We start from the raw sequence: 12292 nt of genomic DNA on the forward strand, positions 1-12292 counted from the left end.
CCTTTTTTCTGAGCATTCATTACAGTTGCAGCTTTGCATTTTTACATGTGTTAATATGTCTTCCCAGAGACTGTGAGGAGGGTGTCATGATTTTGCTCAGCTTTCCATTCTCAGTGTTTGCCTAGTTGATATTAACTACTCAACCATCCAGGCCTCAAACATTTACTGAACAGCAACTAAAGAGCAGGTATTGTGCCAGCTGCTAGGGGTGGTCTAGGCAGGGGAAGCAGGGGGTTTGGAATTGTTCCTCTGGCATTCCCACTGGTTTACTTAGATTTTCAGCTAAGAGCAACTGTGCATACATTACATAGTGATATCAAGTCCTTATCACATTTTCTCCTGCAAACTTACCCAGACACAGTTAATCATTTTTTTAAGTTGAAGTCATAATGAAACCCCAATAGATGGTATAAGGTTACACTGTATGGAAAGTTCGGCTCGGAAATCCAGCACCCCTTATTCCTGGAACTGGCTCTAACCAAAGTCAGTATCTTTCATATCCCTAAAATAATAAATAATGAGTGGTTGTTCAAGACTGGATTTTTTGAGAACAGAACTTTACCTTTTCTAAAACAATACAATTATGGATCATTTAGTCATACCTTGGACTCTTAACATTAGACAGATATTTAGCAACTTCTTTTCATCATTTCCCAGATATGGATAACACCAACTTTAATACTTTAAGTCTTGTGACAAGTATTGTCATACTTTCCCAGTGGAAGGAAATGATGAATGAGTGTTTTGTAAGGTGCAAAATGGTTCAAGTATGCACAAAATGGGCTTCCCAGGTGGCGCTGGTGGTAAAGAACCTGCCTGCTATGGAGGAAATGTAAGAGACGTGGATTCAATCCCTGGGTCGGGAAGATCCCCTGGAGGAGGGCATGGCAACCTACTCCAGTATTCTTGCCTGGAGAACCCCATGGACAGAGGAGCCTGGTGGGCTACAGTAGATCACAAAGAGTTGGATACGACTCAGGCACTTAGCATGCACGCATGCACAAAATTCACTCTTAGCTGAAACTCAATGATGTGATTACTATATTAAAAGGCTTGGGAAAAAAATAAAAGCCGTTTTTTAGAAAGGAATGAAAAGCAGGGGAATGGTGTAGACAGGAAACTAACATTTATCAGATCTTGTTAAGTCAAGCTCTATTTTTAGTTCCTAATTTTTCTTTCAGAGAAGTGTTATTTAATAAGAGGCTTATTTTTAGAAAATGTACCAGGCCAGCTCTGTTCTACATTAATGAAAAAGCTTGTCAAAATACTTAGCTGCCTAATTATTGCCAACACATGTGGCACTTACTATGTAACAGGTGCTGTTCTAAGTGCTTTTCATGTATTAACTCATGTGATACTCAGAACAATTCTACTATTGACCCATTATGTGGATGAGAAAACTGAGGCATGAGGAGGAAAAGTTCCCCAGATCAGAGAGCTAACACAGTATAGGGCTGGATCTGAACCCCAGCAGTCTAGCTTTAGAGCGAGTGCTAATAACCACCATGCAAAAGTGCCTCTTAGGGCTTCTCAATTCTTAAAGTAATTAAAAAATCATTTGATTACAGACTAAATTTATATCTTTATTTTAGCATTAAAAACACACACGTCACAGAGTTACAATCTCCCCATAGTTGAAGATTCATCATATGAAGACAAAGAATCTAACATAAAAATAAGCCAAGAGAAAGTATACTTTTACAAGCTAACATATATGCCCCTTCAGGCACATAAAGTTGGCTTGGATTAGTGCTGTCACTGAATCAGTGGTAAAGTTCATCTAAATTATATTTGGCAATACTATGATCACACAGTGTAACTCTACATATAAAGCAATTGTTAACCAACTGCACTGAATTTGGACCATGATTATTTAAAATCTCCAGTTGCAATATTTTTTGAATAATATCTAGTTGGATAAGAAAAAAGACCACTGTCCATATTCCCCACCTACTTATGCTTTTCAAACAAGAAAAAAACCCATAGTAATGAAGAAATGGTGGAGGATGTGATGAAAACTGTAGTGCTGTAGCAGATTTTAGTAACTCAGCTCCTTTTCTTAATTGCTACTAGGTTAAATCACATGGCACTGACAATATTCAACTATGTTTGACTTACCAAAAGGATGATTCATATGTTTCAATCTGTTAGGAAAGTTGTATTTCATTATACACGATAAAATCTAAGGAAATGTGTGTCATTTTCCCTAAAAGGAAGGACTACTCCACAGTCCATCAGTAGAGCTTTTAAGAATCTCAGATTTGGTGGACACTCTTAGGACGCCTCCAGCACAAAATGAGTTGCTAGAAACTACTCAGGGTGAACCCTCTCCATAAATCCGAGAAGGACGTCAATTTACAGAGAGATGACAGGTTCATAACAGTGTGACATGTTTCCTAAAAACTTACTCTTGGAGACCGGGGGCAGAGGAAAGTGACCAGAGTTACTGTTGAAAGAGTACACAGTTTATATTAAAATGATGAAAAAATTTTGTAAAGTGATGACAGTTACACAATACTGTGAATGTATTTGATACCACTGAATTGTATGCTTACAAATGGTTAAAATGATAAATAGTATATGTACTTTCAGTTCAGTTCAGTTCAGTCGCTCAGTCGTGTCCAACTCTTTGCGACCCCATGAATCGCAGCACACCAGGCCTCCCTGTCCATCACCAACTCCCGGAGTTCACTCAGACTCACGTCCATCGAGTCAGTGATGCCATCCAGCCATCTCATCCTCTGTCGTCCCCTTCTCCTCCTGCCCCCAATCCCTCCCAGCATCAGAGTCTTTTCCAATGAGTCAACTCTTCGCATGAGGTGGCCAAAGTACTGGAGTTTCAGCTTTAGCATCATTCCTTCCAAAGAAATCCCAGGGCTGATCTCCTTCAGAATGGACTGGTTGGATCTCCTTGCAGTCCAAGGGACTCTCAAGACTCTTCTCCAAAACCACAGTTCAAAAGCATTCTTTTGAATTCTTCAGCACTCAGGTTTCTTCACAGTCCAATTCTCACATCCATACATGACCACTGGAAAAACCATAGCCTTGACTAGACAGATCTTTGTTGGCAAAGTAATGTCTCTGCTTTTCAATATGGTATCTAGGTTGGTCATAACTTTTCTTCCAAGGAGTAAGCATCTTTTAATTTCATGGCTGCAGTCACCATCTGCAGTGATTTTGGAGCCCCAAAAAATAAAGTCTGACACTGTCTCCACTGTTTCCCCATTTATTCCCCATGAAGCGATGGGACCAGATGCCATGATCTTTATTTTCTGAATGTTGAGTTTTAAGGCAACTTTTTCACTGTCCTCTTTCACTTTCATCAAGAGGCTTTTTAGTTCCTCTTCACTTTCTCCCATAAGGGTGGTGTCATCTACATATCTGAGGTTATTGATATTTCTCCTGGCAATCTTGATTCCAGCTTGTGCTTCTTCCAGCCCAGCATTTCTCATGATGTACTCCGCATATAAGTTAAATAAGCAGGGTGACAATATACAGCCTTGACGTACTCCTTTTCCTATTTGGAACCAATCTGTTGTTCCGTGTTCAGTTCTAACTGTTGCTTCCTGACCTGCATACAAATTTCTCAAGAGGCAGGTCAGGTTGTCTGGTATTCCCATCTCTTTCAGAATTTTCAACAGTTTATTGTGATCCACACAGTCAAAGGCTTTGGCATAGTCAATAAAGCAGAAATAGATGTTTTTCTGGAACTCTCTTGCTTTTTCCTGATCCAGCGGATGTTGGCAATTTGGTCTCTGGTTCCTCTGCCTTTTCTAAAATCAGCTTGAACAACTGGCAGTTCACGGTTCACATGTTGCTGAAGCCTGGCTTGGAGAATTTTGAGCATTACTTTACTAGCGTGTGAGATGAGTGCAATTGTGTGGTAGTTTGAGCATTCTTTGGCATTGCCTTTCTTTGGGATTAGAATGAAAACGGACCTTTTCCAGTCCTGTGGCCACTGTTGAGTTTTCCAAATTTGCTGGCATATTGAGTGCAGCACTTTCACAGCATCATCTTTCAGGATTTGAAATAGCTCAACTGGAATTCCATCACCTCCACTAGCTTTGTTCGTAGTGATGCTTTCTAAGGCCCACTTGACTTCATATTCCAGGATGTCTGGCTCTAGGTCAGTGATCACACCATCGTGATTATCTGGGTCGTGAAGATCTTTTTTGTACAGTTCTTCTGTGTATTCTTGCCACCTCTTCTTAATATCTTCTGCTTCTGTTAGGTCCATACCATTTCTGTCCTTTATCGAGCCCATCTTTGTATGAAATGTTCCTTTGGTATCTCTAATTTTCTTGAAGAGATCTCTAGTCTTTCTCATTCTGTTGTTTTCCTCTATTTCTTTGCATTGATCGCTGAGGAAGGCTTTCTTATCTCTCCTTGCTATTCTTTGGAACTCTGCATTCAGATGCTGATATCTTTCCTTTTCTCCTTTGCTTTTCGCTTCTCTTCTTTTCACAGCTATTTGTAAGGCCTCCCCAGACAGCCATTTTGCTTTTTGCATTTCTTTTCCATGGGGATGGTCTTGATCCCTGTCTCCTCTACAATGTCACGAACCTCATTCCATAGTTCATCAGGTACTCTATCTATCAGATCTAGTCCCTTAAATCTATTTCTCACTTCCACTGTATAATCGTAAGGAATTTGATTTAGGTCATACCTGATTGGTCTAGTGGTTTTAGTATAATTTAAAAAACTCACTCTTAGAATAAACTTGATTTTCCCTGCTGCAATGTTGCTGGTAATTCAAACTTACTTGAATTAATTAAGAACGCTGATACAATTAAAAAGAAAATAAAAACCTCTGACATCCTTCTGAAGACACTGCAGTAACTGAATCTGTCCCACATTAGTGCCCCACCTGACTGGGCATGTGGGTTAGCCTCAGCACCCTTTTAAGGGAAACACGGGCAGCACTTGGCTTCCTTGATCCATCAGAGCTTTCCTCTTGGCAGCCTCGGCACACTCATGCGCACATTCATACGCACGCGCGGCATGCCTCATCTGCTGAGGACCATATGTGTCAGATATTTGGGGAGGAAAATCATGTCTTGAAGCCAGTGGCTGACACACCACATGTCCTGGCAACCACTTGAAGTTGTCAGTATCAGTGGTCTCACATCAAATGAGTGAATATGTTCATTTAGAATCCTGGTGGGCAGATAGGCATGTGGGTCAAAGCCCTTTCCACAACAAGTATCGCTGGATTACTAACGATTCTTTCCCGGGCCCGGACAGGAATAGTATTTAGAGTTTGACATCCCTGAAGAAAAAGACAGTCACACAGTTTGGCAGCTCGGCTCTGATTATCCATTAGACAGATACTTGTCATTAAAATTGTAAAGTGATTCTTCGCTTTACACTGCTATGCACCAAGCAGTCACAACTTTGTTCAAAGGTATGAGCCTGCCAGGAGAACCAGAAGGCCCATTATTGGTTTTGGACAACTGGAAAAGCTGACATGTTTGAATACCTTGAACTTAAAATGCTTTATTTACTTGAAGCCAAAAATGTAGTCATTCTGTTATTAAGAGATCTGTGGACTTAAAATAATGTTTTCTGTTTCGTTAATTATTCTCTGCTGGCAACTGTTGAGGTCTACATGTGTCACCTGATTTCCTTCCCATCAAGTTATAAAGAATTATATCTTAATAGAAATCATCATTTTTCAGTGGTTGAAAGCAATATCATGACGTTAGGGTATTTTTAGGCCTTTGAGTTGTGTGAGAGCTGAAATAAAACTACCCAAAGTTCTAGTGTAAGGAGAAAGTTTCAGCTTCTTCATGGTTGTTCATATATGTGGTATTTGAACTATTTCCAAACCATAGCTGAAATATTAGTGATGTTCAGTAGGTCGATCTACTAAAGCTACTAAGCTAACTTTAAGTCAAAACAAGTATTTAAATATTAATACTATAAAGGCAAAACTAAGAATTTTTGGTTTTGATCTTGCCGCAGGGCATTAGGGATCCTACTTCCCTGACCAGGAATCAAACCTTCACCCCCTGCAGTGGGAGTGTAGAGTCTTAACCACTGGATCCCCCAGGGAAGTCCCAGAATGTATTTTTAAAATTACTAAATCTTCATGGGGCTTCCCTGGTGGCTCAGTGTAAAGAATCCACCTGCTAATGCAGGAGACACGGGTTCAGTCCCTAGGTTGGCAAGATCCCCTGGAGAATGAAATGGCAACCCATTCTGGTATTCTTGCCTGGGAAATCCCATGGACAGAGGAGCCTGATATTCTGCAGTCCATGGGGTCACAAAGAGTCAGACATGACTTAACAACTAAACAACAGCAACAAATCATCATTTATGATATATATATATTCTAGTGAAAATAGTGACATTATAAAAAAACATAAGATTCTAAGTTTATATATCTGAAACTGTGGGGGAAAAAACAATTAAGTTCCATGCCTGACTCAGAAGTAAGTGGAATTATAAATAAGGTATCAGGTCATTGAATGTATAAGAAGATTTTGATGGGTTATGTCAACACTGTCCTGTTTCTATATATTATCCTAATACCTTGGAAGAATGGTCAAAATTCCTGACTTTTGCACCCTTCTCTCTGATTCCTGTACAATCCCTTGTCACTGCCCTTCCCCCAATCTCTCAAACATTTCCAAAACCCTCAAAATCGACAATCTAAGTGATTCCATAGGTCCTACCTGTTTGACCTGTCTGCAGTATGATACTGTTGACAGCTCATTCCATGTAAGACCACTTCCTCATTCCTTCATTCAACAAATGCTTATTTTCTGCTGATCTTAAACATGAGTGTAGATATCATAATTTTTTTCTCTCTCAGATACGATAGTGGTACTCCTGAACTGTTGTCTCTAGATTTCCTGCTTTGGGTTTTTTCAAAACCGTAGTGGATCTGTATACATCTGTCTAATTCCTCTGCCAGTGGTTCGTATCTGAAAGAGGACTGACCATGTTTAAAGGTAGAGTGCACGGAAGCTATAAAGAATCTTGATTAGTACTCTTCCAGCTACAATGTACAGATGCATTCCTAGTAGCTGTTGTCAAGATAACCACTCCTATTTTAAACACTAACCTCTTTTCATAGAGCATTTTGAAGAAAATGAGTCGTTGTGTAGGGATGTTTACTAGCTTTACAATTTTAATTTCAAGATCTGTACATTTAGCTTTCATTTACTTAATTTCCTTACAAGAACATCAACTCCTTAAAGAAGTATCTGTTGTGCTTGGGAACCTCAAAAAATGAGAAGGAACCATGACAGAGGTAGATAAGGAGGAGTAGGCTGTCCAAGAGTCATGTACAGTGGGCTAAATGCTTCATTTGCCCCCAATTCCACTAAAACCTACGTCTCATTTATTCATTAATACTAGGTCTGTTGTTTATTTTGGGGCGTAGATGGATGTTTGATTCACCAGTGATTATTTACTCTGACCATATCTATTTATTAAATTGGACCAGACTGGCACTGCCTCTGAGTTTTTGTAACATCTCAGAAGCTAAACTGAACATAAAGTAAGAGTACTTTGAGTTTCTTACACTTGAGTACCACACAAGAAGACACTGGTGTGGGAGTGTGGCGGGGGGTGGGGGAGTGGATCCCTAAAGAAAAATGTATGAACAGCCTCAAGTAGAACAATGGAAGAAGTTAAAATAAGGGAGGCAATTCATCTATTGAAAGAAATCAATGTATAATGTAAATATCACAGCAGTTTTAAGTTGTTTGAGGATTAGCATGTGTTACTTTGACACAAGGGAGTACATCAGGGATAATTCCTAAAGCCCTTTTGGCCCTAGCACTGAGCTCTCATGCTAGAATATTTCAGCAAGTCATAAGCTATTTCATGCTCAGACCACAGGGAGCAGTCCTTCCTCCCAGAGCACAAAGAGGGTCTTCTTGCAAAGAGCAGATCTGGGTGAGATTGGAGATGAAAACATCCTTCAGAAATAACCTCAGAAGGACATCAAGAAATGGCAAAAATTACCCAGTGTGGGCTTGGCACACCCAGCATTCTACTATGTTTATTTGTTCCAGACTAATTTTGGTTACTTGTTCTCTGTGATTTGAAAGGCCTGCCAGTCTCGAGCCATTCTTTCTAGTTATTGGAGGGCCCACTCTATGACTGGATGGAGTGGCTGCCTGACCCACAACAGCCCTTGGGAGGTGGCGTAGGGTTCGGAGGCCTTCAGTTTTGACCGAGAAAGAGCGCGGTGTCAGTTTGGGCCTAAGGATGTGGCTTCTCAGACACTTGTGCGATGACAGTTCTAATTGATTTTAGAGACTGATGGGATGATATTCTTATGAATAGCACTCTTGACCCTCATCTCGTCTGGGAAAGGCTGAGGTGGCCTCAAAGGCTTCATTCTGAGAAAGATCTATGTTTTGTTTCTAAGGTAACGAGGTCATTTAGGGCAGAACAGGAGGTACTTTACATATGGAAACTATTAATGACAGAAATGATGTATGAAACAGGGCCAGAATCACATTTTTCTTTGATTTCACACATGCTATTTTTTCCTTTTATTCTTTGGCCACCTTTTCTGCAAAGCCTTTGATGAAGAAAACCCAACCACTGGAGCCACAGAACGGGATTGTCATTCATGAGAGAGACTATTCATAATTTCACATTCATAGACAGGCCTCATCGAGAAACTCCCATGGAATCTTTGCAAATGTTAAAAGTCCAAAGGTTTCTATTTTAAGGTCTCATAAGAAACAAAATATTTGAAAACGCACATTACTGGTTTCTTTTTCCCATGAGAGTCCTCTCCTTCTTTCCTTGCATTTTCAGATGAACATTATAACCAAGTAGACTATAACTCAACAGACTATTGTGGTGTGGTGTTTAGTCACCAAGTCATGTCCGACTGTAGCCCGCCAGGATCCTCTGTCCATGGGATTTTTTCCGGCAAGTATACTGGAGTGGGTTGACATTTCCTTCTCCAGGGGATCTTCCCGACCCAGGGATCAAACCCAGGTCTCCTGCACTACAGGCAGATTCTTCACTGACTGAACTACTAGGGAAGCCCCAATAGACTATTGTTTCCAGCCATTTAATGATAATTTTACATTAAATGTCTTCACCACAATTTTGGGGGGAAAAAAAGAAACTTTTAAAAGAGAGGCTCTTGAAAAGTTGAAGTCCTCAGCTACTTTTGGAAAAATGACTCCTCTTATGGCAAAGTTGTGAAAGTCAAGAATGAAGTGTTACGTCAGAAAATTACAGCCTGCTTCAAAATACTTTACTCATTATATTTTCTTTCTAAGAATTAATGCCTTGTTAGAATTAAAAGCTAAATTCTGTGGAAATAAACTCATTTTAAAAGAAAACTCTAAGTAGTAATCGTATGAGACATGAAGAGACATGATCAAGCAATCACGTTCTTACATGAACTGCCGTCAGCCATCTCCTGAAGTTGCATGTCCAGCTCCCAGCCCAGCATCTCCACAGATGCCCTGACTTCCAGACTTCACTTCTCATTTTCCAAAATAACAGCTTTGGGCTGGTATGATTTCTAATATCCTTCGGGACTCAAAATATCTATAATTCTATCGCTGTTATAAACTTCAAATCTGATACCTGATTTTAAGCCTCTTTTTCATGAGCAGGTGAAAATTATCGTCTTAGGTGACCAAAGAATCCAAGAAATAAGTATGGATGTCAAAATATATATGTATATATATTTTTGTTTGTTTGTTTGTTTGTTTTCCCCTGGCTGCAGGATTTTTACCTACGGCCAAAGCAATTTTGTAAAAAGCTTCTACTCAGTATTCAAAAGAGCCATTTCTTTCCCCCAGAGAGAATTAATCCTAGGCAAGGACTGGAAAAGAGAGTTTCCCCAGATGAAGCTTAAGCACACACCCGCTGAGAAGCTCATTCTGTTTTAATTTGCCAATTAAAACTGCCCTGGGAAATCACGCGTTGTCATTATCTCATTAAAAATGCTATGTGTGACCTTCCCTTACCTCTCTCTGAAAAAAGAACATTCAAGTAGCCCACCGGCTCCCCACAACTTAAATTTAAGAGCACCCTTAAAAGACTGGCTTTACCTAGGGTCCTCTGGGGTCCATCGTCTGCTCTTATTACTACCATAAATTCTACGGATCTCCAATCACTAACTCAAAATGTTTACTGGGTATTTACTGTATCTGAAATTTTCCAAGCATTGAGAAGTGTTTAAAAGGCACTAAAATGCCTGTTTTCTGCAAATTAATGGCAACTTTCATTGGAAAATAGGATCTTATAAACTGGTCTTTTAGAGATCCCTTCTATATCGTCTTTTGTTTCTATCTGACTTTTATTCAACCCCACCCTGGCTGTCTTGCCTGGTTATCTGTGGAATGAATTACAAGGCTGATACTGAGAGTTGAGATTGAAAGTGTTAGTTGCTCAGTCATGTCCGACTCTTTGCAACCCCATGGACTGTAGCCCACCAGGCCCCTCTGTCCATGGAGGAGTGGGTAGCCATTCCCTTCAATCCCAACCCAGGGACTGAACCCTGGTCTCCTACATTGCAGGCAGATTCTTTACTATCCGAGCCACAGGGTTACATTCTTTAAATTAAAAAGCTTAATTTTTGTTGATATGAAAGTTATAAATCCCCTTTACTTATCAGTTGTATACTGAGTTCACATTACCTGTGGGCAATAGAGTGATTTCAACTGTGTTATTTATTACTACTTTTCAATTTCTAGTGAGTCATAAAATGACTAAAAGCCTGGAGTAAGATGGAAACTCTACAGAAATTCTGGATAATGGCTTACATTTAATAATGCCCCTTTGAGTAATATAATAATAATAAATGAAAAACTATGACACCAGCATCCTACATAGACTTAAACATGATTCTGTGTGTGACACCTGCAGATTATTACGTTTTCCCAAAATTCATCCTCAAAGAATCCACGGACTCCTGCTTAATAAAAACATGTAGCCCCATAGGTCAATAGGGGAAAGGCACTCTGCCTATCTGTAACCGACGGGGATGATTACCTTATTGCCTTGAAATCCCTTCGGGCCTGGATCCCCAGGAGGTCCAGCGATGCCCTGCTCCAGGATGAAGACCAAGAATTAGTTCTGCATACAAAAGGCCAACGTGGAGTGAATCATTCATAAGGGTCCCTAGAGATCCTGGAGTTGAAGTCAGGACTGTCTGACTCAGAGTTAAGTGAAGGTTACACACATGGAGAAATGGGATGAGATGAAATTCCCTGTGTCAAACACATAGCTTCTAAAATAGTACCTAAGCTGACAGCGAACATTTATTGATGAGCTATTCATTTTCTAAACCTGTGCTTCCAACATTATTCCTGTGCTGGAGCACTTTCTGGAAAGATTTTGGTTAAACAACAGCTTTTAAAAATATGTATTAATATCCACGGCATATAACTGAAAATTGGAGTGTCCAATGACCCTTTGATAATAATCAGTTACTGCCCTGCCCTGACACAATTCCAGACCAGAACAAAGAAGATGATGGTTAACAAGATGCCATCTAGGAAATTGGGGTAAAGGTATAATTTTCAGTAGACTTTTTGAAATGCTGAAATTAGCTCTTTATGCATACACACATTCCTCCCATTACAAGTTTAGACAAGGCAAGTCCCCAAACTGGAAAAAACTGATTCAAATCATTTTCTGGAAGAATCATTGCATGTTATTGAGCAGTGACTATTTATGATGGAACAATACAAATGCGGTAATTTAGATAAAATGCATAGCTTTCCCAGCAGCAGTGCAAACATAGGTACATTCTGTTTTCAATTGCTTTGACATTATGCTTTTATCTTCCTAGACTCTAATTTTGTTGTTGTTGTTAACTTTTACTCTTTAGCTACTCACTAAGTAGACTCACCTGCTGGTAACTATCTTGAGGGAGCCTGGATTAGTTATTCAAAATATTAGAGCATCAGTTTTCAAACTTTGTTTCACACTGTAATTACCTGGGAATCTTTTGACTAAATTGGTAGAGGGTACAAGTGGGCAAAGGGATTTTAAAAGCTTCCTAGATGATTCTAATACAGACTTAGATTTGGTTTTCACTCCCTTACCTGAATTCCTCTGGGTCCCTTTGGTCCATTTGGTCCTGGGGATCCCTGTGAAATAAAATTAGTAGTAAGATACTCTAAATATCTATTTAGTTTGCAGTGATCTTAGGTGGCACAGAAGGGACTTTATTCTCAGTAATGGCCAGTCTTCGCAGCTTATCCAAACATCAGATTCATTGTTAACAAAATGATAATTATTAACAAGCCACCTTGGGTTCCAGTTTTCCTTTAGTAAGAAAATCCATGAAACC

At 39.7% G+C, this 12292-nt stretch overlaps 1 protein-coding gene across 3 annotated transcripts in view; it reads right to left on the reverse strand.

Annotated features, from left to right (window-relative positions):
* COL28A1 (collagen type XXVIII alpha 1 chain) overlaps positions 1–12292 on the reverse strand; it is a 182566-nt gene that overhangs the window by 139735 nt on the left and 30539 nt on the right. For all 3 annotated transcript variants that reach the window (XM_070787525.1, XM_070787527.1, XM_019959733.2), the window contains exons 10-11: positions 12045–12089; positions 10987–11040 (exon numbers count right to left, since the gene is read on the reverse strand). In XM_070787525.1, the coding sequence (XP_070643626.1) occupies positions 10987–11040; positions 12045–12089 (99 nt within the window). The remainder of the gene's footprint in view (positions 1–10986; positions 11041–12044; positions 12090–12292) is intronic.

Source organism: Bos indicus, chromosome 4, assembly GCF_029378745.1.
Source record: "Bos indicus isolate NIAB-ARS_2022 breed Sahiwal x Tharparkar chromosome 4, NIAB-ARS_B.indTharparkar_mat_pri_1.0, whole genome shotgun sequence".
Lineage (NCBI taxonomy): Eukaryota > Metazoa > Chordata > Mammalia > Artiodactyla > Bovidae > Bos > Bos indicus.